We start from the raw sequence: 27,547 nt of genomic DNA, 5'->3' as shown, positions 1-27,547 counted from the left end.
AAACTGGATTAGTAGTTATAACTAGTGATTATGATTGATTGTTTTTTATAAGATAAGTTTAATGCTAGCTAGCTATTTACTTTGGCATCTACTGCATTCGCGCTACTTGTGGAGTGGTTAGAGCTTTGGACTAGTTAACTGTGCGGTTGCAAGATTGGAACCACTGAGCTGACAAGGTGAAAATGTGTCGTTCTGCCCCTGAACAAGGCAGTTAACCCACAGTTCCTAGGCATTCATTGAAAATAAGAAAGTGTTCTTAACTGACTTGCCTAGTTAAATAAAAAGGTATAATATATATATATATTTTTAAAATTGGAAATCAGTGCCCAAAAATACTGATTTCCAATTGTTATGAAAACTTGAAATCGGCCCTAATTAATCGGCCATTCCGATTAATTGGTCGACCTCTACTCCAAACACCCGTGCACATTTTTGTTTTTGCCTTAGCACTACACAGCTGATTAAAATGTTCAAGTCATCATCAAGCTTCAAGTGGTATTTATGTCTAATAATGAAATGATCTTCTATTGTTTGTCCTCATGTGTCTGTTTTTCATCATAAAGTACTCTTTGGCCACTTAGTGTGGACACCAGGTGAGACCACACACCTAAAGTCTCTCTCCTTCACGTCATCCCTCTCCCCCTTCTCTCTAAATCCTCTAGGTTATATCAGCTGTGTCGGTGAACACTTCTCACCTTTGAACTGACTGACACAGAGGTCACAGGTGAGAGGTTGGATCAACAGGAAGTATTGTTAAAGAGATGTTTTACATTGAAAAACAGATAGAGATGTAGTAGTCCCAGAGTTTATGACGCCTTGGATGTCATGGTGAGAGCAGAGCAGGGTGAAAAAACAACACAGACACAGTATTATGCCACAGATAACCTGATCTGTGTTGACACCAAGTAGGCAATCATTGGCTTAGAGGGAAATACACACACACTGCTGATGGCTCCCTCTAGTGTAATAAGTCTTAAACTGCAGCTACCCAAATGAGCCTTTGAAACTGTGGCCAAGTGTGGTGGCTTTCGGTGGAAAAGGTTTTGATTTAGATCCTAATTTGTAATGTTCCTCCTGTGCCCCTCACTCCTCATTTACCCAGTCAATATTATATATCCAATTTAGCAGACACTTTATTCCAAGCATTTGACATTAGTGCTTGTACACATTTTCGTATGTGTGTAATCCACTATCCTGACTGCAGAGTTGCAAGCGCTATGCTCTACCAATTTTAGCCACATCAGTGAGTAAGCCTCTCTGACTTAGACTAGATACAGGTCCCCTCAGTTCAAGTTCAATGCTGATGGGCTTTCTGGATTATAGTGTTTAGCAAGGGTTAAAGCCTTTAACAGATATTTAATGCAAATATAACCAACCCCCTCGTCTCCCTGTTCTTCTTACCCTTCCTCTCTCCCTCGTCTGTTCTTCCTGAGTCTCTCTTTCTCGGTCCCCATCTCCTTCATCACTCTCTCACTGTCTCCCTGTTCCTCTCTCATCCTTGTTTCCTTGTACTTTAAGTGTCATTAGGCTGTAAATCTGAAGAAATCTATGCTTAATCCAGTAAGACTGTAATGTAGTGTGTCAACTCTGTCTGAACAGGATTAAAGTGGGGGTGTTAATGTGTTTGTATGTATGCGTGTGCACCAAGGTGTGTGTCTGTGTGCAGCATGATTGGTGTGTCTACTTGAGTACCTGACTTTGTGTGTTTGGCTCTGTATCCCAAACACTGACTGAATGGCATACTTGTGAATTCTTGTTATCTCAATTTGGATTTCTTTGTTCGACATTACTGATATTTAAGGATTGTTCGGTCTTGGTCATTCCTCATTTGAGATAGGGATCTATTGTGCCTGGTGTGGATTATTGTGGACATCTCTTCTGGAATAACCACTTTTCTGAGACCAGGCAATGTCCAGGAAACAGAAGTAAGAAATCTGAATATTTAGATGTAGACATGGGAATATTGTAGTGTTAGAAAAGATAATTGGACTCTATTTGTGTAGATATTAGTTTGAAAGCTTTAGAGGTCTTGTCGTGATAATAGTCCAGCATAATGCCTTTTATTTCTGAATGTTAAATGTGCATGAGACACTTTGTAACTGTAGGAGCGATACTTTCTTATTGTGATCAGCAGGACAATCTGGATGTCATTGAAACTATGTCTATCTAAAGACTATTTGACGGCAGCTTCTGAAAGTCTGTGACTCAAACCTTAAGGTTTGCTTGTCTGGAGTATGTCTGGCATATCACTCTAAGTAACTATAATCTATTTAGAAAACAAAACACATAACAGGAATTCACAGTAAACAAAATTCTCACAATAACTTCTACATATGACTGAAAGTTGTTTGATGTGATGTGAACCTCTTTACCACTAATGAAATGTTCATTTAAAGCCTTAATCCTCTTTAGGGATAATTTAGTTCTATACGTAATTCTATTCCAGTCTGGATGGCAGGCATTTTTTTAAGGACAGCAATGCCTTCTTGAACTCAGTGGTCTTTTAATTATTTTTCGTTAAGATGGAATCAATCAGAACTGGCTGTTGCTTACGGGTTTGTTCCAAACCTGACCCGAACCATTGGAATAGTCCCAAAATTGCAAACTCCACCCATTCTGCACACGATAAAGCTTCATCTGAATCAAGTGCACCTCAAGTATACAATAATACATTTGAAAGCATTACACATAAAACAGTAATGTCTGACTGTTTCCTCTCCAGTCTACATCTGCATTTACACTGGCAGCCCAATTCTGATTGTTTTATTCACTCATTGTTTTTTTTAAAACCATTTAGATCAGCTTTTATGCCAGTAATTGTTTAAAAGATCAGAATTGTGCTGCCTGTGTAAACACAGGTTATGCGTTTTATATCAGCAATCTAGATCTCAAGAGTTTAATCCAGAGTAGTCAACACTACTCTCCTGCTTCCTAATCCACTGGTTAGCTACTGAAGCTGACCTCTATAAACTTGACTACACATTGTTATACAATATATATAATTAACCGTTAGACTCTGAAAACGCACTAGCCTATACACAGGGACAAACAGTTGGAGATCAGCCATGCTCAACACTCCGGCTTGTTGTATGTAGCTGGTTGTGTGTGCCGTCTGTTTTGTGTGTATATATTTAAATTGATACCGTGTTGTTTGTGTGTGTGTGTTTATAACTATGTGTTTTTCTCAAGCAGGTGGCAGGAGGCCCTCGTTGTATACCCCAAGACCCACAAACTGACACAAAAGAAGAAGAGGAAAGTGGACACACCCACATCCCAGGTAGACCCTGTCTTCCGACTCATCATAACTGTAAACCCGCCTTCTTTTCCTCATTGTTCTACCTCTATAGCTTTGTCAACAACATGGTGAGATGATGTCTAGTACAGTATGTCCAATGCTGGGATGAATTCTATATACACAATACAACTTGTGTATATAGGTGAAACTACACAACAGATGTTGTGGGATGCAGACTCATTTTGACAGACTACTTGAGGTCTGAAAAGGTTGGAACTAAAGAGTTTGTTTATGACTGCATCAGTAGCAGAGTCAGGACTTTCCTGACAGCGGGCTGGAGCCAATTGATTTCACCCTGCTTTATAAATGGTGCAGCCACAGATAGATGGGCCCTACTGATTGATTATTGTGTGTGTGTGTGTACTTGGTGAGGTTGCAGCTCTCAAGATTTGCACATCTCCCAAATGGCATTCCGTCTTCCTAGAACGTCTGTCTGATGGCATCCTGTGCTCTAGTGTAATTAAGCATTAGTCAGACTTGTGTGTGTATACAGTATGTGATTTACACTTGTGTGTGTGTGTGTGTGTGTGTGTGTGTGTGTGTGTGTGTGTGTGTGTGTGTGTGTGTGTGTGTGTGTGTGTGTGTGTGTGTGTGTGTGTGTGTGTGTGTGTGTGTGTGTGTGTGTGTGTGTGTGTGTGTGTGTGTGTGTGTGTGTGTGTGTGTGTGTGTGGGGAGGGAGGGACTTTTAGCGTTGTTGGTCAGCCGGCTGTGTGATTAAAAGGCCCAGTCAGATGGCCACATTAACAGAATTAGCTGCAGCGATCTGATCAGGATTAAAGGACACTCCCCTCCCAGACTGATGGGATTGAGAGGCGGAGGAGCATCAGTGTCCCAAATGGCACCCCATTCTCTATATAGTCAAATCATTTTGACCTGGGTCCATACGTTACCATTTGGGATGCACGCAGGGGACGTGGCGCTGCTCCGTGGGACATTAAACTTGATGAGGGAGAGGAGCTAACTGGACTACATAGGGGATTCCTCGTCGAGTCAGATGGGAAACAGTTTACATTGGTCGTCCAGTGGTAGCAGTTGGAGTATCCACAGATTTTATTGAAATGTACTTCTGCATCCTCATCATTCCTCGTCCCTTTCTCCCTCTTATTTGTCTGTTTCTGAGTGACTCACATTATCTCTCTCTCTTGCTCTGACTCAATCTCTCTCTCCTTCTCTTACCTCTTTATTTCTTTCTCTCTCTCACTCTCCTTCCAGGAACCCGGGCCAGCTAGGGTGGCTGTGACCAGTGGAGTTGACCAGCTGGGCATCAGCAGGAAAAATACTGTTAGCATTAAAAGTAACAGCAGTGCTACTAGGGGCAGTGCTGGAAGTGCTAATGGTAGCTACAGCAGTTGCCCTAGCTGTATCATCAGCAAAAGCGCTAGCAGCAAAAGTAGCGACAGTGTTAGCGGTAGCACCAGCCGACACGGCAGTGCTTGCAAAGCCATGGTGGAGAAGACTCCGACAGGTCGGTCCTGGCGGTGCCAGGAGGAACAACAGCAGAGGATAGGAGGCGGGAGAAGAACCCTCCCAAGCAGCCGCAGTTCTCCATCCATCAGCACCTCCTCTTCTCTCTGCTCTTTGTCTCCCTCCATGAGTGGCAGCGCTTCCCTCGACCAGCTCAGTCAAACCATCTCCAGAGACGGTAAGAGCAAACATATGGTCCATTGTTTGTTTTGATGGTTTTTTGTGGCTTTAATGTGTGTTCATACTTGTTTTTCTATGCAATGGAGTGCTATGAGTATGTTTGTTTGTGCATCTGTTTTATGTGAGAGAGTTGTGTGTGAGGTGATTTTTTGTTACTTTATGGTATTGTGTTAACTTTATGTAAACTGTGCTATGCCACCTTTTTGTTAAGAGAGGATGTACTTGGGACATGTTATATACACAGGTATGTCAAATAATTGACAGAGTTAACCAAAGTGGAAAGATTTATGACAGATAAAGAGGCAATACATACAGGGAGGCAGGTCACCACAACTTGAACAGAGGAACTGTCTGGAACTACAGCTTAGAGGGCACACACAATGAATTAGCAGCAGGGCAAGGAATAACACCAAGTTTCCAAGACTCAAGCCTTGCATGTACAACTCACACTTGTTGTAAGATGGCACGCTGGAGATTAAACACTCTGAAAGATGATAACACACTTTGTGATAATTAGAGTGCAAAAGCACACACGTGAATTCATACGACTGCTACTCTATAACCAAAATAGCCCCTCCAAAAGGCAGCCAGCCCTGAAGGTCTCTGGGAGAAGGGGTGACAAAATAAGACAAACATATAAACACATGACAAAGAAAACTGTAACTCGTCCGCCTGCCAAGGCAGCCCCAACTCTTTTGCCTCAATACCAGCTCATTCGCTTAGGCAAAGAAAAAGTACATCTAACATATGTAAGGAACACGCCTTTATGCTGCCGATTCAAGAAAATGGTTCAAACTGTAACCAGTGAATGCAAACTGGTTCAGAGTATCAGTCAACCTACCAAGGTAGCTACAAACAGCACAGGAATTAAATCATCAATCAGTATTGATCACATCTTTACTAATGCTGCAGAAATGAGCTTGAAGGCAGTATCCAGATCCATCGGATGTAGTGATCACAATATAGTAGCCATATCTAGGAAAACCAGAGTTCCAAAGGCTGAGCCTAATATAATATAGTGTCATACAATACGTTTTGTAGTGATTCCTATGTTATTGATGTAAAGACGATCTGTTGGTCAGTGGTGTGTAATGAGGAGAAAACAGACACTGCACTTGACACATTTATGAAATTGCTCATTCCAGTTGCTAATAAGCATGCACTCATTAAGAAAATGACTGTAAGCTTTGGAACACCTTAAATGAAATTCTGGGAAAAAAAGGTAAACTCATCTCCATCCTTCATTGAATCAGATGGCTCATTAATCAGAAAACCAACTGATATTGCCAACTACTTTAATGATTTTTTCAAATCGGCAAGATTAGCAAATTTAGGCATGACATGCCACCAACAAATGCTGACATTACACACCCGAGTATATTTGACCAAATTATGAAAGACAAGCATTGTAATCTTAAATTCCATAAAGTTAGTGTGGAAGAGGTGAATTTTTTGTTGTTGATGTCTATCAACAATGACAAGCCACCGGGGTCTGACAACTTGGATGGAAAATTACTGAGGATAATAGCGGACGATATTGCCATGCCTATTTGTCATATTTTCAATTTAAGCCTCTAGAACGTGTGTGCCCCCCAGCTTGAAGGGAAGCAAAAGTCATTCCGCTACCTAAGAATAGTAAAGCCCCCCTTACTGGCTCAAATAGCCAACCAATCAGCCTGTTACTTACCCTTAGTAAACTTTTGACAAACTTTCAGCATACTTATAGAGAAGGACATTCAACAAGCTCAGCACTTACACAAATGATTGATGATTGGCTGAGAGAAATTGATGATAAAAAGATTGTGGGGGTTGTTTTGTTAGACTTTAGTGTGGCTTTTGTCATTATCGATCATAGTCTGCTGCTGGCAAAACTGATGTGTTATGGCTTTACACCCCCTGCTATATTCTTTTAATGGAAGCCTCTCCAACATAATCCAGGTAGAATGAGGAATTCCAAGGCAGCTGTCTAGGCCCATTACTTTTCCCATATTTTCTAATGAATTTCCACTGGCTTTGAGGATAACCAGAGTGTCTATGCAAGCAAATTTGGTGATACACAAAGCAACAGAAACGGTATTGAAATTGCATCAATGTCGTCAATTTTTTGAATGCATCTCCTGTCTGGCACGTCTCTTGTTATGCGGGTCAGAGATACACTGACGGATGTGTTGACATGTTTTGACTGGCCCTTCCTCCTTTTTTGTTCCATGCTGGCTGAAGACCTGAACACCAGACATAAATATCTGTGCCATAGATGATAGTGTAAACTTTGAATTATATTTGCTGACACCCTACATTCTCATTTTGTCACGAGTAGAGTAACTTTTGAGCTATATAAACCACATCCCTCTGCAAACAAGCCTTCTCCGATGTTGGTTTACAAGAGGGTACTTTTTAAACTAGGTTACTGTAATCCCCTTAATAATCCCGCCTCCTAAATACAAGTGTTTAACATGTGGGAGGGGACTAATAACTAAATGATCAAACTTTATCCATGTATAAGCAAGTAATTGTTCATACTTTGATCATCATACTTTGATCTGGTTTCATCCAAATATAATTTTCGATTTTGACTGTTCATGACCTATGTTTAAAATCTGCATTGTGTTGGAATGGTGTGAGCGTATACCGCTCATTAAAAATATTCACGCAAGTAGAATGCTGATTGGACATCTCTTCCTCCTCTAGACCGCCAATTGGCTAATCCTCCTAAGGAGTATTACATCATACTCTATGAGGAAATATCAAGCATTTTTGAAACGGTCGGGTTTTTTGTGCTTTTTCTCTCTCCAATTTATGCTTTGGTCAAATAGAAGTATAGAATGAGTCAACAACATTAATTGGGTATGAGTTAACAGAATATACATTTTTAAAAGTAAGATTTTCACTGGGCAGTTACAGTGCCTTCCACATTTTGTTTTTGCAGCCTTAATTCCAAATGGATTAAATCTATTTTTTCTCACCCATCACACAATATCCCATAATGATAAAGTGAAAACATGTTTTAAGAAATTCTAGCAATTTTGGAAAATGTGATACAGAAATCTCATTTACATAACTATTCACACAACCGAGTCATTACTTTGTAGACGCCCCTGTATCTTCGTAGTGACTGGGTCTATTGATACACCATCCAAAGTGAAATTAATATCTTCACCATGCTCAAAGTTATATTCAATGTCTGCTTTTTACATTTTATTTCTGCACATCTACCAATAGGTGCCCTTCTTCGCAAGGCATTGGAAAACCTCCCTGGTCATTGCGGTTGAATCTGTGTTTGAAATTCACAGCACTGATTGCTGAAGCGCGTGAAAATTGTCTGTCCTCGCCTGGTTGCAACACTCACTACCGAGTTCCAAACGGCCTCTGCAAGGAACATCAGCACAAGAACTGTTCGTCTGGAGCTTCATGAAATGTGTTTTCATGGCCGAGTAGCCGCACACAAGCCTAAGATCACCATGCGCAATGCCAATAGTCAGCTGGAGTGGTGTATTGCTTGCTACCATTAGACTCTGGAGCAGTGGAAACATTCTCTGGAGTGATGAATCACCCTTCACCATCTGGCAGTCCGACAGATGGATCTGGATTTGGCAGATGCCAGGAGAATGCTACCTGCCCGAATTCATAGTGCCAACTGTAAAGTTTGGTGGAAGAGGAATAATAGTCTGGAGCTGTTTTTCATGATATGGGCTAGGCCCTTTAATTCCAGTGAAGGGAAATCTTACTTCATATATTGACATTCTGTGCTTCCAACATTGTGGCAACAGTTTGGGGAAGGCCTTTTCCTGTTTTAGCATGACAATGCCCCCATGCACAAAGCGAGGTCCATACAGAAATGGTTTGTCTAGATCAGTGTGGAAGAACTTGACTGGCCTGCACAACCCCTGACCTCAACTCCATCGAACACCTTTGGGATGAATTGGAATGCCGACTGCGAGCCTAGCCTAATCGCCCAACATCACTGCCCGACCTCACTAATGCTCTTGTGGCTGAATGGAAGGAAGTCCCCGCAGCAATGTTCCAACATCTAGTGGAAATCCTTCCCAGAAGAGTGGAGGCTGTTATAGCAGCAAAGGGGGGACCAACTCCATATTAATGCCCATGATATTGGAATGAGATGTTTGACGAGCAGGTGTCCAAACTTTTGGTCATGTCGTGTATTTAATCTTGCCATAACAAAGGGATTGAATACCCTTTACACAAATGATTTCACACACAACAATAAACTGAGCCACTTCAAGAAATTCTCTGATGACAATAATAAGCTGTGTCATGAGAGGAGACGATGCTCATCACAGGGATATAACAGAGTCCTTGGTGTGAGGCCAATTACTTGGACCTGAATGTACAGAAGACCAAGGAGCTAGTGGTAGATTTCTATTAATTGTGAAGAGATTGACACTGTTGTCTCTTATAATTACTTGGGTGTAATAGTGGACAACAAACTGAACTATCAACAAAAAGCCCAATCCAGGCAGTAGATCTTTTAATGTATGTGACAAAATGCTTTGTATGTTCTATAGCAGTGTCATGGCGAGTGTAGTGACCTATGCCATTGTGTGCTGGAAAGGGAATTTAGCTAAGGAAGACTTAATCAAGCTTGACAATATCATTAACAAAGCAAGTGCTACAATTGGTTGCAGCCTGGAATCAATGCAGGACATGTTCATAAAAAGGCTGCATGTAAAAACACACATGATCATGGACAATGACACACACCCTATCCACAGCACTCTAATGCAACACAGAAACAGCTTTCGTATCAGATTCATCCTGCCCAGATTTTCCAAAGAGAGGTTTAGATGGTCATTTTTACCCACAGCCATGAGGCTTTTTAATGAGTGTAATTGATTAACTGTTTTATGGGGTCTTTCTATTGGGAAATGTTGTTGCTTGTTTTCTAGGATAGAAAATCAGCACTTGAATCAGACTATTCTTATAGAGATACTACAGTTGGTGTATGTGCCTTTGTCTTAGTGTATTTTTTTTATTTTTTATCGTGTTGGTCATTGTTGCGTGTTCTGTCATTGTAAGTCATTGATGCATGCTGTGATAAAACAATTTTAAAATTAATAAAGTAATACTCTACGGTCGTGGCCAAAAGTTTTGAGAATGACACAAATATTAATTTTCATAAAGTCTGCTTCCTCAGATTGTATGATGGCAATTTGCATATACTCCAGAATGTTATGAAGAGTGATCAGATGAATTGCAAAGTCCCTCTTTGCCATGCAAATGAACTGAATCCCCCAAAAACATTTCTACTGAATTTCAGCCCTGCCGCAAAAGGTCAGTGATTCTCTCGCTAACACAGGTGGGAGTGTTGACGAGGACAAGGCTGGAGATCACTCCGTCATGCTGATTGAGTTCGAAATACAGACTGGAAGCTTCAAAAGGAGGGTGGTGCTTGGAATCATTGTTCTTCCTCTGTTAATCATGGTTACCTGCAAGGAATCACGTGCCGCCATCATTACTTTGCACAAAAGGGGTACACAGACAAGGATATTGCTGCCAGTATGATTGCACCTAAATCAACCATTTATCAGATCATCAAAAACTTCAAGGAGACCAGTTCAATTGTTGTGAAGAAGGCTTCAGGGCACCCAAGAAAGTCCAGCAAGCGCTAGGACCATCTCCTAAAGTTGATTCAGCTGCGGGATCGGGGCACCACCAGTACAGAGCTTGCTCAGGAATGGCAGCAGGCAGGTGTGAGTGCATCTGCACGCATAGTGAGGCAAAGACTTTTGGAGGATGGCCCAGTGTCAATAAGGGCAGCAAAGAAGCCACTTCTCTCCAGGAGAAACATCAGGGACAGACTGATATTCTGCAAAAGGTACAGAGATTGGACTTCTGAGGACTGGGGTAAAGTCATTTTCTCTGATGAATCCCCTTTCCGATTGTTTGGGGCATCCGGAAAAAAGCTTGTCCGGAGAGGACAAGGTGAGCGCTACCATCAGTCCTGTGTCATGCCAACAGTAAAGCATCCTGAGAACATTCATGTGTGGGGTTGCTTCTCAGCCAAGGGAGTGGGCTCACTCACAATTTTGCCTGAGAACACAGACATGAGTAAAGAATGGTATCAACACATTCTCAGAGAGCAACTTCTCCCAACCATTCAGGAACAGTTTGGTGACAAACAATGCCTTTTCCAGCATGATGGAGCACCTTTCCATAAGGAAAAAATGATAACTAAGTGGCTCGGGGAACAAAACATTGATATTTTGGGTCCATGGATAGGAAACTCCCCAGACCTTAATCCCATTGAGAACGTGTGATCAATCCTCAAGAGGTGGGTGGACAAACAAAAACCCACAAATTCGGACCAACTCCAAGCATTGATTATGCAAGAATGGGCTGCCATCAGTCAGGATGTGGCCCAGAAGTTAATTGACAGCATGTCAGGGTGGATTGCAGAGGTCTTGAACAAGAAGGGTCAACACTGCAAATATTGAACTTTGCATCAAGTTCATGTAATTGTCAATAAAAACCTTTGACACTTATGAAATGCTTGTAATTATAATTCAGTATTCCATAGATATCTGACAAAATATCTAAAGACACTGAAGCAGCAAACTTTGTGAAAATTAATATTTTTGTCATTCTCAAAACCTTTGGCCACGACTATACTCAAAACATTTCAGCTTTTCATTTTTAATTATTTCATTCATATTTCTAAATACATAATTCCACTTTGACATTATGGGGTATTGTGTGTAGGCCAGCAATTTTTATTATATATATATATATATATACTGTGCCAGTCAAAGGCTTAGACACACCTACTCACTCAAGGGTTTTCTTTATTTTACTATTTTCTACATTGTAGAATGTTTGTGAAGACATCAAAACTATGAAATAACACATGGAATCATGTAGTAACCAAAAAAGGGTTAAAGAGCTTTGTACTCTCTTGGCATTCTCTCAACCAGCTTCATGAGGTAGTCACATGGAATGCATTTCAATTAACAGGTATAGTGGCTTGCGAAAGTATTCACCCCCCTTAAAAAATGTTCTATTATGTTGTCTTACAACCTGGATTTTTTTCTATCATTTGATTTACACAATATGCCTACCACTTTGAAGTTGCAAAATATTTTTTCCTGTGAAACAAACAAGACAAAAAAACTGAAAACTTGAGCGTGCATAACTATTCACCCCCCCCAAGTCAATACTTTAGAGCCACCTTTTGCAGCAATTACAGCTGCAAGTCTTTATAAGTTTGGCACATCTAGCCACTGGGATTTGTGCCTATTATTCAAGGCAAAACTGCTCCAGCTCCTTCAAGTTGGTTCCGCCGATGTACAGCAATCTCTAAGTCATACCACAGATTCTCAATTGGATTGAGGTCTGGGCTTTGACTAGGCCATTCCAAGACATTTAAATGTTTCCCCTCAAACCACTCGAGTGTTGCTTTAGCAGTATGCTAGGGACATTGTCCTGCTGGAAGGTGAACCTCCATCCCAGTCTCAAATCTCTGGAAAACTGAATCAGGTTTCCCTCAAGAATTTCCCTGTATTTAGCACCATCTATCCCTTCAGTTCTGGACAGTTTCCCAGTCCCTGCCGATGAAAAACATCCCCATAGCATGATGCTGCCACAACCATGCTTCACTGTGGGAATGGTTCTCTGGGGGATGAGTAACTTCTTCCATATGTTTGGGGAGTCTCCCACATGCCTTTTGGCAAATGCCAAATGTGTTTTCTTATTTTTTTTCTTTAACTTCTTATGGCTGCAATCCCGTTAACGGGAGCAATATAACAACAGCCAGACAAAGTGTAGGGCGCCATTCTCAAAACATAAAAAATCTCACAATTAACATTCCTCAAACATACATGTATCTCATACCATTGTAAATCTATTCTTGTTGTTAATCCCACCAAAGTGTCCAATTTCAAATATGCTTTACAGCAAAAGCACCACAAACGATTATGTTAGGTCACCACATATAGCCACAGAAAAACACAGCCATTTTTTCCCAGCCAAAGAGAGGAGTTTCAAAAAGCAGATAGAGATAAAATTAATCACTAACCTTTGATGATCTTCACCAGATGACACTAATAGGACTTCATGTTACACAACACATGTATGTTTTGTTTGATAAGGTTCATATTTATCAAAATATGAGTTTACATTGACGCGTTACATTCACTAGTTCCAAAAACATCCAGTGATTTTGCATAGCCACATCATTCAACAGAAATACTCATCATAAATGTAGATGATAATACAAGTTATACACATAGAATTATAGATACAGCTCTCCTTAATGCAACCACTGTGTCTGATTTCGGAATAAGCCAGCCATGCAATAATCTGAGATGGCGCTCAGAAACATTTGTCACAATAGCCGCCATGTTGACGTCAACATAAACAAGAAATTACATGATAAATATTCCCTTACCTTTGATGATCTACATCAGAAAACACTCCAGGAATTCCAGGTCCACAATAAATTTTTGTTTTGTTCGAAAATGTCCGTTATTTATGTCCAAATACCTTCTTTTGTTAGAGCGTTTGGTATACATATCCAAACGCTCATTCTGGTCAGCGTTATATCGGACAAAAACAACAAGAAGTTATTTATAGGTCGAAGAAACATTTCAAACTATGTACAGAATCAATCATTAGGATGTTTTCATGAGCCATGGAACGCAAGTGACTACCATGAGGAATAAGCATGATCAGAAAATGGCGGACTGCCAGACACCTGACTGATTCTGCTATCATTCACTCCCACAACACCATAGAAGTCTCATTATAATTTCTATTGATGGTTGACATCTAGTGGAACCCCTAGGCAGTGCAACATCATTAACATCTCAAGGGGATTTCATTGGGGACTCTGGTGAATACAAACAAAGCTCAGATTTCTCACTTCCTGTTTTGATTTTTCCTCAGGATTTTGCTTGCCCTATGAGTTCTGTTATACTCACAGACATCATTCAAACAGCTTTAGAAACTTTAGAGTGTTTTTTATCCAATACTAATAATAATATACATACAGTGGGGAGAACAAGTATTTGATACACTGCCGATTTTGCAGGATTTCCTACTTACAAAGCATGTAGAGGTCTGTCATTTTTTCATAGGTACACTTCAACTGTGAGAAAATCCAGAAAGTCACATTGTATGATTTTTAAGTAATTAATTTGCATTTTATTGCACACACTGCAGCAGGGATTTTGGCCCACTCCTCCATACAGACCTTCACCAGATCCTTCAGGTTTCGGGGCTGTCGCTGGGCAATACGGACTTTCAGTTCCCTCCAAAGATTTTCTATTGGGTTCAGGTCTGGAGACTGGCTAGGTCACTCCAAACCTTGAGATGCTTCTTACTGAGCCACTCCTTAGTTTCCCTGGCTGTGTGTTTCAGGTCGTTGTCATGCTGGAAGACCCAGCCACAACCCATCTTCAATGCTCTTACTGAGGGAGGAGGTTGTTGGCCAAGATCTCTCGATACATGGCCCCATCCATCCTCCCTTCAATACGGTGCAGTCGTCCTGTCCCCTTTGCAGAAAAGCATCCCCAAAGAATGATGTTTCCACCTCCATGTTTCACGGTTGGGATGGTGTTTTTGGGGTTGTACTCCTCCTTCTTCTTCCTCCAAACACGGCGAGTGGAGTTTAGACCAAAAAGCTCATTTTTTTCTCATCATACCACGTGACCTTCTCCCATTCCTCCTCTGGATCATCCAGATGGTCATTGGCAAACTTCAGACGGACCTGGACATGCGCTGGCTTTTACACCTGCATTGTTTGCTGTTTGGGGTTTTAGGCTGGGTTTCTGTACAGCACTTTGAGATATCAGCTGATGTACGAAGGGCTATATAAATACATTTGATTTGATTTGATTTGAGCAGGGGGACCTTGCTTGCGCTGCAGGATTTTAATCCATGACGGCGTAGTGTGTTACTAATGGTTTTCTTTGAGACTGTGGTCCCAGCTCTCTTCAGGTCATTGACCAGGTCCTGCTGTGTAGTTCTGGACTGATCCCTCACCTTCTTCATGATCATTGATGCCACACGAGGTGAGATCTTGCATGGAGCCCCAGACCGAGGGTGATTGACCGTCATCTTGAACTTCTTCCATTTTCTAATAATTGCGCCAACAGTTGTTGCCTTCTCACCAAGCTGCTTGCCTATTGTCCTGTAGCCCATCCCAGCATTGTGCAGGTCTACAATTTTAACCCTGATGTCCTTACACAGCTCTCTGGTCTTTGCCATTGTGGAGAGGTTGGAGTCTGTTTGATTGAGTGTGTGGACAGGTGTCTTTTATACAGGTAACGAGTTCAAACAGGTGCAGTTAATACAGGTAATGAGTGGAGAACAGGAGGGCTTCTTAAAGAAAAACTAACAGGTATGTGAGAGCCGGAATTCTTACTGGTTGGTAGGTGATCAAATACTTATGTCATGCAATAAAATGCAAATTAATTACTTAAAAATCATACAATGTGATTTTCTGGATTTTTGTTTTAGAGTCCGCCTCTCACAGTTGAAGTGTACCTATGATAAAACATTACAGACCTCTACATGCTTTGTAAATAGGACAACCTGCAAAATCGGCAGTGTATCAAATACTTGTTCTCCCCACTGTATATTAGCAACTGAGACTGAGGAGTAGGCCGTTTTACTTTGGGCAACTTATTCATCCAAGCTACTCAATACTGCCACCCAGCCATAAGAAGTTAAGCAATTGCCACTCTTCTATAAAGCCCAGCTCTGTGGAGTGTATGGCTTAACTTCTTGGTGACGGGGGGCAGTATTGAGTAGCTTGGATGAATAAGGTGCCCAGAGTAAACTGCCTGCTACTCTGTCCCAGATGCTAATATATGCATATTATTAGTAGTATTGGATAGAAAAAACTCTGACGTGTCTAAAACTGTTTGAATTATGTCTGTGAGTATAACAGAACTCATATGGCAGGCGAAAACCTGACAAAAATCCAACCAGGTAGTGGGAAATCTGAGGTTTGCAGTTTTTCAACTGTTTGCCATTCCAATATACAGTGTAAATGGGGTCATATTGCACTTCCTAAGATGTCAACAGTCTTTAGAACGTTGTTTCAGGCTTCTACTGTGAAGTGGGGGCGAATGAGAGCTGATTGAGCCAGGTGTCTGGCAGAGTGCCACAGGCTCGTGAGGAGCAGTCACGAGAGAGTTAGCTCTCGTTCAATTGTTTTTCTACAGACATAGGAATTCTACGGGTGTAACATTATTGAACATTTATGATAAAAACATTATTGAACATTTATGATAAAAAACTTTTCGTCCGATCCTGGAAAGACATCCATAAACATTATTGAACCTTTAAAGATTCCTTGGCATTCGGATTCATCAAAGGTAAGTGAATATTTATAATGCTATTTCTGACTAATGTTGACTACACAATATGGCGGATATCTTTTGGCTGCTTTGTTGTCTGAACACTGTACTCAGATTATTGCAAGGTTTGCTTTTTCCGTAAAGTTTTAAAAAAATCTGACACAGCGGTTGCATTAAGGAGAAGTATATCTCTAATTCCATGTATAACACTTGTATTTTCATCAACATTTATAAGGACTCTCTGCACAATCTCTGCACAATCACCGCATGTTTTAGAACTACTGAACATAAACACCCCAATGTAAAATGAGATTTTTTATATAAATATGCACTTTATCGAACAAAACATACATGTATTGTGTAACATGAAGTCCTATGAGTGTCATCTGATGAAGATCTTCAAAGGTTAGTGATTAATTTGATCTGTATTTGTGCTTTTTGTGACTCCTCTCTTTGGCTGGAAAAATGGCTGTGTGTTTCTGTGAGTTGGTGGTGACCTAACATAATAGTTTGTGGTGCTTTCGCTGTAAAGCATTTTTAAATCAGACACTGTGGCTGGATTAACGAGAATTTTATATTTAACATGGTGTAAAATACTTGTATGCTTGAGGAATTTTAACAGGAAAGGAAGACCTAGAGTTACCTCTGCTGCAGAGGATAAGTTCATTAGAGTTAGCTGCACATCAGATTGCAGCCCAAATAAATGCTTCACAGAGTTCAAGTAACAGACACATCTCAAACCTGAACTGTTCAGAGAAGACTGCATGAATCATGCCTTCATGGTCGAATTGCTGCAAAGAAACCACTACTAAAGGACATCAATAAGAAGAAGAGACTAGCTTGGTTCAAGAAACAATGGACAGTAGACCGGTGAGCAATGGAGCAATGGACAGTAGACCGGTGGAAATCTGTATTTTGTCCCGATGAGTCCAAATGTGAGATTTTAGGTTCCAACCGTTGTGTCTTTGTGTGAGACAGAGTAGGTGAACGGATGATCTCTGCATGTGTGGTTCCCACCACGAAGCATGGAGGATGAGATGTGATGGTGTTGGGGTTCTTTGTTGGTGACACTGTCTGTTATTTATTTAGAATTCAAGGCACACTAGCATGGCTACCACAGTATTCTTCAGCGATACGCCATCCTATCTGGTTTGCGCTTAGTGAGACTATAATTAGTTTTTCAGCAGTACAATGACCCAACACACCTCCAGGCTGTGTAAGGGCTATTTGACCAAGAAGGAGAGTGACGGAGTGCTGCATTTGATGACCTGACCTACACAATCACCCGACCTCAACCCAATTGTGATTGTTTGGATATGAGTCGTACCGCAGAGTGAAGGAAAAGCCGCCAACAAGTGCTCAGCATACGTGGGAACTCCTTCAAGATGGTTGGAAAAGCATTCCAAGTGAACCTGGTTGAGAGAATACTGAGAGTGTGCAAAGCTGTCATCAAGGCAAAGGGTGGCTACTTTGAAGAATCTCAAATATAAAATATATTTTATAACACTTTTTTGGTTACTACATGATTCCATGTGTGTTAAATCATAGTTTAATGTCTTCACTATTATTCTACAATGTAGAAAATTGTGAAAAAATAAAGAAAAACCCATGTGTCCAAACTTTTGACTGGTACTGTGATTTTATTATTGTTTTCTACATTTGTTTTTTTATATATTGAAAAAAAATATTTTTACTTGCTTTTTCTCCCCAATTTCATGATATCAGATTGGTAATTACGATCTTGTCTCATCGCTGCAACTCCACAATGGTCTCGGGAGAGGCAAAGGTCAAGAGCCATGCATCCCCCGAAACATGGCCAGCCAAGCCGCACTGCTTCTTGACACACTGCTTGTTTAACCCGAAAGCCAGCTGCACCAATGTGTCGGAGGAAACACCGTCCAACTGACAACCGAAGTCAGCTTGCAGGCGCCCAGCCCGCCACAAGGAGCAATGACAAAAAATATGAATTTCATCTATTTTAAATGAAGGCTGTAACACAACAAAATGTGTAAAAAGTCAAGGGATGTGAATACTTTCTGAAGGCACTGGAGGTGCCACAAAGCCCCAGCTCGGTACAGATTATTCCTGACTGAGTGAAACCAGCGTTTATACACTCACACACACACACACAGACACACCACACAGACACACATATACACACACACACGTTCCTGTTGGTGGCCCACTTTATGCACAAATTTACCTACAATTTACTGGTTATTCCCGTTGATTTATCTGTATTGCAGATTAACCCTTCCCTTCCTCTTCCCCCGTTCCCTCTCCTTGGAACTCCCTCCCCAGATGCCCAACAATTCCTTATACATTCCGGACCCAAGTCTCGGGCAGAGAGTGGTTGCTCCTCCCTAGAGAAGAACATACCAGCTACAGACTCCTGGCAGCCATCTTTGTCTCGGTCCAGTGTTTCTCCCAGGGACCCCCTGAGGTTTGTCTTCCTCCCCATCAACGGTCCCTTGGCATCTCCCGTCTCTTCCTCCTCTTCTGGTTGCTCTTCCTCCTCCTCCCCTTGTCCTCAGGTCCTGATTGGCAGGTCCCCAATGGGCTCAAGATGCTCTGCCACCAGCACGTCCTTCGGCTGGCTACGGGGTGAGTCTACCAGGGGCATGGTGAAGGTGGACAAGGGCCGGGCTGAGGACCAGGGTGACGACCCCCGGGGTCCCAGTGTGGGGAGACCAAAGTATGTGTGGTTGGCTGATGTGCACAGGACCAGACGGCTGGATGACAGGGAGACGATGGGGGCCTTCGGGGCCCAGGCAGGGAGTCTGGTGCAGGGTAGAGCAGACAGCCCTGGCAGGGACCAGCTCAACAGGCGATTTGTCTTGGAACGCAGGTCAGACTTCTTAGTCACAGCGGTGTTTGAGAGCATAAATTCTTCTCAAGTCGCTGATCACCGACAGAGCAGACTGACTGAGCAGAATTGATGCTCTCATGTCTCTTTTTGCCACATGAGCTGTCGTGTTCACCATCTCAAAACTTGTATCTTCTGTTTTTATGTTCATACATTCCAAACACAAATCATACTCCTTTGTTGTTTTCCCTGTCTTAGGTCTCTGGAGCCCCACCAACCATGTCACTCAGCCCTACTGGGACTGCCCGTTCCTGCCTGCTTGCCTCTTTCCAAACCATCCGCCAACCACAACATGGGGCTCCAGCCATCACCCCTACATTACCAAATCCATTCCTATCATCACAACCTATTATTTTGCCTCTGCATTCCTTATTATTACCATGCTGAAATTACATTACTAAACATGTAAACTGTACATTTTGTTAGTTATCTGTTTGTGTACTTTTGCGTTATGTAAGTCGTTTAAGTTCAGCATTGATATGTGTTGTTCTCTTTGTGTATTTTAAGGGAATGTGTTTGGGTACTTTTGCATTTAGTAAGTCAATTGAGTTAAGCATTGATATGTGTACTCTGTGTGTGTTTGTTTGTTTTGGGATCAGGAGGTCGCAGGTCATAGACCAGTTAGAGGGTAATCACGTTGACAACATGGACACCAGCTCTTCATCTGACCCGACCTCCTCTTCCTCATCATTCTCCAACACCACAAGCCAGACCCGACACAGCAGAATGCAGATAACCAAAAAACAGGTACAATGACCATTTTTGGTAAACGGATTATTGCGCAATAAACTACCAGTATATTGATCACATTCATTTAGCTTTGGACTACCAAGTACCTGAATTGTGAGATATGTGGAGATAGAAACTGCTGTTGAAACTGAAGAGACATTAAGTAGTGTCCAATCAAACTGAATATTTTGGCCAATGGGTAAAATAATGTTAATTGTGTAGATACTCCTCTAAGAAAACCAATGTTCCAAACCTCTTGTCTCTATCATAATCCGTTCAAAACTTATTAGACTTTTTACACTTGTAGGATGATCAAAATTAGGGTGAATAAATCAATGGCCAGAAAAAAGAGTTGTCAAAAAATTGCATCGCGTCGGATAGGCTGTGCGAGAATTAAGGCTGCCTGACAGGTTTACCATTGAATTCGTCATCTTGCTTCTCAAATCCAGAGGACATAAAACAATACAGAGGTAAGATAGATATCTATTTTGAGATATGACAGGTAGCATTTTCATGTTTTAGTATACACTTTTCATAACGCGAAGTTCCTGTTCTTTTTTGAAGACGTCTCACAAAAAAAAAGCGTCTCTCTTTGAAACGTCAACGGTTGGCGGACTGAGCATTCCCACAAGTTTTTAAAAATTTTATCTTCAAAACCTTTTATATTTTATTCAGCTCGTGTCAGGCTAATTTGATATTTGCGGAAACAACTTGGAAGGGGACGACCACAAAATGTTATATCCTCAAAAGCATCAGCGAGAAAGCCTCGGTGCTTATTATCAGATGTATTAGGTTACGAAATCTAACTTTTTGGATATTGTTGTTAATGATATGTTAGAGAGACCCCACTGAACGATTTTAGAATATTTAGAATCATATTTAAGGAAGTGAAATCAAATAAATTCAAATTGTATTGGTCACATATTCATCAGATGTTATTGCTTGTGTTCCTAGCTCCAACAGTGCAGTAATATCTAACAATACACACAAATCTGAAAGTTAAATAATGGAATTAAGAACTATATAAATATTAGGACGTGCAATGTCAGAGTGGCATTGACTAAAATACAATGGAATAGAATACAGCGTATACATATGAAATTAGTAAAGCAGTATGTTCCACCTTCTCCACTGTGGTCCCGTCAATGGGGATAGGGGCGTGCTACCTCTGCTTTTTCCTGAAGTCCACGATCAGCTCCTTCGTTTTGTTGACGTTGAGGGACAGGTTATTTTCCTGGCACCACTCCGCCAGGGCCCTCACCTCCTCCATGTAGGCTGTCTCGTCATTGTTGGTAATCAGGCGTACTATGGTGTCGTCTGCAAACTTGATGATTGAGTTGGAGGCGTGTGTGGCCACGCAGTCATGGGTGAACAGGGAATACAGGAAGGGGCTGAGTACGCACCCTTGTGGGGCCCCTGTGTTGAGGATCAGTAAAGTGGAGGTGTTGTTTCCTACCTTCACCACATGGGGGCGGCCTGTCAGGAAGTCCAGGACCCAGTTGCACATAGCGGAGTTCAGATCAGGGCCCCGAGCTTGATGATGAGCTTGGAGGGTACCATGGTGTTGAAGGCTGAGCTGTAGTCAGTGAACAGCATTCTTACGTAGATATTCCTCTTGTCCAGGTGGGATAGGGCAGTGTACAGTGCAATGGCGAAGGCATCGTCTGTGGATCTATTGGGGTGGTAAGAAAATTGAAGTGGGTCTAGGGTGTTAGGTAAGGTAGAGGTGATATGGTTCTTAACTACCCTCTCAAAGCACTTCATGATTACAGAAGTGAGTGCTACATTCGATAGTCATTTAGTTCAGTAACCTTTGCTTTCTTGGGTACAGGAACAATGGTGGACACCTTGAAGCAAGTGGAGACAGCAGATTGGGATAGGTAGAGATTGAATGTCTGTAAACACTCCAGACAGCTGGTCTGCGCATGCTCGGAGGACACAGCTAGGGATGCTATCTGGGCTAGCAGCCTTACGAGGTTTAACACGCTTTAAATGTCGTACTCATGTCGGCCAGAAAAGGATAGCCCATAGTCCTTGGGAGAGGGCCTCGTCGCTGGCATTGTGTTGTCCTCAAAGCGGGTGAAGAAGGTGTTTAGCTTGTCTGTGAGAAAGATGTTGGTCTCGGCGACGTGGCTGGTTTTCCCTTTGTAATCCTTGATTGTCTGTAGACCCTGCCACATACGTCTTGTGTCTGAGCCATTGAATTGCGAATATTTTGCCTGTTTGATTGCCTTACGGAGGGAATAAATACACTGTTTGTGTTTGACCATATTCCCAGTCACCTTGCCATGGTTAAATGCGGTGGTTTGCGCTTTCAGTTTAGCGCGAATGCTGCCATCTTTCCACAGTTTCTGGTTTGAGTAGGTTTTAATAGTCACAGTAGGAACAAATCCCCCTATACACTTCCTGATGAACTCATCAATGTTATTATCCGAGGCTACCCGAAACATATCTCAGTCCCCGTGATCAAAACAATCTTGAAGCATTGGTCAGACCAGCGTTGAATAGACCTTAGCACGGGTCCTTCCTGTATAAGTTTCTGCCTATAGGAAGGGAGGAGCAAAATAAAGTTGTGATCTGATTTGGCGAAGGGAGGGTGGGGTAGGGCCTTGTAGGCATCCTGGAAGAGAGACTTGCAGTGGTGGAGTGTATTCCCAGCACGAGTACTGTAGTCAATGTGTTGGTAGAACTTCGGTAGCGTGTTGGTAGAACTTTGTTACCGTCAAAGTTGCTTAGGAGCTAGAAGCAGAGCTGCCTGTCGGCACCATCATACTAGACTAAATGGCATCACCAAAGTGAGTTTTCACACACCCTACATTAAGCAACACAATGGAAGTTTGGTTGAAATTTTGTAATTTTTGGGGATAAAAGTAGACATGTGCTCAACTGTAGTTCTCTCCTCTCTGCCTGTGGTTGGAGGAGGCCCTGGAATCTGCTCTGAAGCGTTCTGCCCCGGATGTCTCCAGACCAACCATGCCCTGCTACCGCCGCTCCAAGTCCTTGGACCGGAGAGCAGCAGAAGCTACAGCCACCACAGCAACGGTAAATCTGTCCAGATGGGACCTCTACATTCTTAAACTAGATCTGGGTGTGTCCAATACATAATGTGCCGGTTTCCCAGACAAAGAGATTATCAATTGAGCATGCCTTTTAGTCTAGGACTAAATCTGTGTACTTAATCTGTGTCTGGGAAACTGGCCTAATATTACAAATATAGGGTAAAGTTCATTTAGCTAAACTGATTTACATTATTATAATTTTTTTTAAATTAAAAATGATAAAGGTTTTCCCCTTCTCAGCCCGACCTCAACTTCAAAAAGGGCTGGATGACCAGACTGACTGACAAAGGACAGGTTAGTGTTTATAAACTTTGTATCTGTATGTGCTTGTGCATGTGAATTGCAATTCCTTAATTGTTGATTCGTTTTCTATCTTGCAGTGGAAGAAGCACTGGTTCGTCCTGACTGACCAAACCCTGAGGTTCTACAGAGATATTGTTGCTGAGGAGGTATGGATGTACAGTTATCGTTATTTTAATGGAGTGCCTACGGATATGACATTTTTGGGATCTTTAGTCCTCTGAATAAAATATCTGGAGCTTCCTGAAGCTTCTGCCAGCACTTATGTGGATCACGTTCTGCGCATAAGTACATGCGTGGAGAACAGGCTACTCAGGCAAAGTTAGATCAACGTTAGACAAAGCTCAATCAATGTCTGCAAGATCACATAATGATCACAGTATTTTACATAACAGAACCAAATATACAGTGGGGCAAAACAGTATTTAGTCAGCCACCAATTGTGGAAGTTCTCCCACTTAAAAAGATGAGAGAGGCCTGTCATTTTCATCATAGGTACACTTCAACTATGACAGACAAAATGAGGGAAAAAAATCCAGAAAATCACATTGTAGCATTTTAAATGTATTTATTTGCAAATTATGGTGGAGAATGTGGTCCTTCTGTAGCTCAGTTGGTAGAGCATGGCGCTTGTAACGCCAGGGTAGTGGGTTCGATTCCCGGGACCACCCATACGTAGAATGTATGCACACATGACTGTAAGTCGCTTTGGATAAAAGCGTCTGCTAAATGGCATATATATATAAAAGTATTTGGTCACCTCTATTTGGTCAGGCTCCTCTGTCCTCCACTTACCTGTATTAATGGCACCTGTTTGAACTTGTTATCAGTATAAAAGACACCTGTCCACAACCTCAAACAGTCACACTCCAAACTCCGCTATGGCCAAGACCAAAGACCTGTCAAAGGACACCAGAAACAAAATTGTAGACCTGCACCAGACTGGGAAGACTGAATCTGCAATAGGTAAGCAGCTTGGTTTGAAGAAATCAACTGTGGGAGCAATTATTAGGAAATGGAAGACATACAAGACCACTGATAATCTCCCTCGATCTGGGGCTCCACGCAAGATCTCACCCCATAGGGTCAAAATGATCACAAGAACGGTGAGCAAAAATCCCAGAACCACACGGGGGGACCTAGGGAATGACCTGCAGAGAGCTGGGACCAAAGTAACAAAGCCTACCATCAGCAAGGGATTTGAAGATGAAACGTGGCTGGGTCTTTCAGCATGACAATGATCCCAAACACACCACCCGGGCAACGAAGGAGTGGCTTCGTAAGAAGCATTTCAAGGTCCTGGAGTGGCCTAACCAAATCAAACCAAATCAAATTTTATTTATATAGCCCTTCGTACATCAGCTGATATCTCAAAGTGCTGTACAGAAACCCAGCCTAAAACCCCAAACAGCAAGCAATGCAGGTGTAGAAGCACGGTGGCTAGGAAAAACTCCCTAGCCAGTCTCCAGATCTCAACCCCATAGAGAATCTTTGGAGGGAGTTGAAAGTCTGTGTTGCCCAGCAACTGCCCCAAAACATCACTGCTCTAGAGGAGATCTGCATGGAGGAATTGGCCAAAATACCAGCAACAGTGTGTGAAAACCTTAACTTACAGAAAATGTTTGACCTCTGTCATTGCCAACAAAGGGTATATAACAAAGTATTGAAATAAACTTTTGTTATTGACCAAATACTTATTTTCCACCATAATTTGCAAATTAATTCATTAAAAATCCTACAATATGATTTTCTAGATTTTTTCTCATTTTGTCTGTCATAGTTGAAGTGTACCTATTATGAAAATGACAGGCCTCTCATCTTTTTAAGTGGGAGAACTTGCACAATTGGTGGCTGACAAAATCATTTTTTCCCCTACTGTAATAGCATAGTATAACGTTACTGTAAGACAAAAACACCACCTAATATTTCGCTCATGTGGCCAAAATACACAGAGCTCACCACTAGGCATAATGCACATGTAGGCTATGCTACAGTTTGTTAACAGCATCTGCTCAAACATTTGATCACTGTACATCATTCAAAACAATACTGTGTGACAACACTGTATAACTCAATGTCTAAATGCATATCCCCATGAAACTGATTGAGATCAAATGGTTGGTTAGTATGGGTAAGACTTGAAGAATTAGGGACTGTACGTTATTTATAATGAGCGATACCTCGAGAAAATCGGACCTCTGAAATGAAAATGGATAGCCCTCACTAACATTTTCATCTGGAAGAAAAGTGACCCTCCTCTATAAATAAATGACCCTCCACTATACACAAAATTATAATTAAAACAAAGTGGATAGCAGAGAGCATGCCTAAGACAGACCAGAGCCTCAGACCTGAGCCTTACACCATGAGCAAACCAGACACGCGCATGCACCATCGTGCGCCAATTGATTTAGTTCCCTCACACCAAACGCGATCACGAACACGCAGGTTTAAAAAAAAAAAAAAAAAAAACGGATCAAATTCTATTAATTTGTTGACAGGTCAAAATGCATTAAACATTTATGGCAATTTAGCTAGCTAGCTTGCAGTTGCTAGCTAATTTGTCCTATTTAGTTAGCTTGCTGTTGCTAGCTAATTCGTCCTGGAATTTAAATGTTGAGTTGTTATTTTACTTGAAATGCACAAGGTCCTCTACTCCGCCAATTAATCCACACATAAAACGGTTAACCAAACCATTTCTAGTCCTCTCTCCTCCTTCCAGGCTTTTTTCTTATTTGGGACTTTATATGGCGATTGGCATCTAAACTTTCATAATAAGGTGTATTACCATGACCGACCAACCTTAATTCATCTCTCAATCACCCACATGGGTATAACCAATGAGTAGATGGCACCAGGGTATCTGCTTCTGTAAAGCAATGAGGAGATGTGAGAGGCAGGACTAATACCGCGTTCAGCATCACAAATAGAACTGACTTCTATTTTAACGCTTGGCAACGCAGACACTCTCTGTAGTGGAGCGAGTCGAGAATTTCGAGTTCCTTGGTGTCCACATCACCAACAAACTGTCATGGTCCAAACACACCAGGACAGTTGGGAAGAGGGCACGACAACACCTTTTTCCCCTCAGGAGACTGAAAATATTTGGCATGGGTCCGCAGATCCTCGGAAAGTTCTACAGCAGCACCATCGAGAATCTAACTCGACTAACAAAACTATAGCTCACCACATGAGCATCAAACCAAAGACTGGCTGTTTAAATGAATTAGGCCTTCTCGAATTAGCCTACTTTTAGCACATAGCCTAAGTTATGTAAGTTACTTGAATATGGCTTGAACATGACCTCCCCGAGGTCAATAACTCTGATAAAACTTCATCATTGGCAACGAAACATATTATTTTTATTAAAATCAATTATAGCAGTAGCAAGCTAATAAAATGTAGCTCCGGTCCTCCTTCGCATCTAGGTGCTCTCCCTTTCAAATTGAACAGGAAATCAGTAGCCTGCATGTACAGATAGGCCTAATTAATTTTTGGAACAAATCTAAAATTATTTTTGGAAGAAGCCTTATACTCGTCTCCTGAAGTGCCCCCATTTTTTAGACGGCACACAAAGGTTTACATCTGCAAGAGCAGGGCAGACCAGGGCTCATGATTGGGATACCATTGCAGCTGTAGTGTAACCTAGTTTTACACCATCCCACCAGCACAAAAAAAATTGTGAAGGAAGTATATTTTCTTAGACCTGTAACTGCCCTGTGCACTCCAAGCTCATTAATAAGCTAAGGACCCTGGGTTTAAACACTTCCCTCTGCAACTGGATCCTAGACTTCCTGATGGGCCGCCCCCAGGTGGTGAGGGTAGGCAAAAACACATCCGCCACACTGACCTTCAACACGGGAGCCTCTCAGGGATGTGTGCCTAGTCCCCTCCTGTACTCCCTGTTCACCCATGACTGCGTGGCCACGCACAATTCCAACACTATCATTACGTTTGCCGACGACACAACGGTGGTTGGCCTGATTTTCCGACGTCGATGAGACAGCCTACAGGGAGGAGGTCAGAGACCTGGCAGTGTGGTGCCGGGACAACAAGGAGCTGATCATGGAGTACTGAGCACACCCCCATTTGCATCCAAAATGCTGTAGTGGGCGATTCAAGAGCTTCATGTTCCTCTGTGTCCACATCATGGGACCTTTCATGGTCCAAACACACCAACACAGTCGTGAAGACGGCATGTCTCCCCTCAGGAAGCTGAGATTATTTGGCATTGGCCCTCAGATCCTCAAAAAGGTCTACAGCTACACCATTGAGAGCATCTTTACTTGCTGCATCACTGCTTGGTATGGCAGCTGCTTGGCATCCCACCGCAAGA

General features: G+C 41.9%; 1 protein-coding gene across 2 annotated transcripts in view; it reads left to right on the top strand.

Moving 5' to 3' along the window:
- Window positions 1-666: 666 nt before the first annotated feature.
- The window catches only part of LOC118374817 (plectin-like), a 78,510-nt gene continuing 51,629 nt past the window's right edge, over window positions 667-27,547 (top strand). For both annotated transcript variants that reach the window (XM_035761298.2, XM_052518332.1), the window contains exons 1-8: window positions 667-724; window positions 3,193-3,277; window positions 4,508-4,937; window positions 18,559-18,700; window positions 19,723-19,870; window positions 22,772-22,894; window positions 23,152-23,205; window positions 23,292-23,360. In XM_035761298.2, coding sequence (XP_035617191.2) covers window positions 4,739-4,937; window positions 18,559-18,700; window positions 19,723-19,870; window positions 22,772-22,894; window positions 23,152-23,205; window positions 23,292-23,360 — 735 coding nt within the window. In that variant the 5' untranslated portion in view covers window positions 667-724; window positions 3,193-3,277; window positions 4,508-4,738. The remainder of the gene's footprint in view (window positions 725-3,192; window positions 3,278-4,507; window positions 4,938-18,558; window positions 18,701-19,722; window positions 19,871-22,771; window positions 22,895-23,151; window positions 23,206-23,291; window positions 23,361-27,547) is intronic.

This window comes from Oncorhynchus keta, chromosome 5, assembly GCF_023373465.1.
Source record: "Oncorhynchus keta strain PuntledgeMale-10-30-2019 chromosome 5, Oket_V2, whole genome shotgun sequence".
Taxonomy (NCBI): Eukaryota; Metazoa; Chordata; class Actinopteri; order Salmoniformes; family Salmonidae; genus Oncorhynchus; species Oncorhynchus keta.
This window is presented reverse-complemented; position numbering and strand designations above follow the sequence as displayed.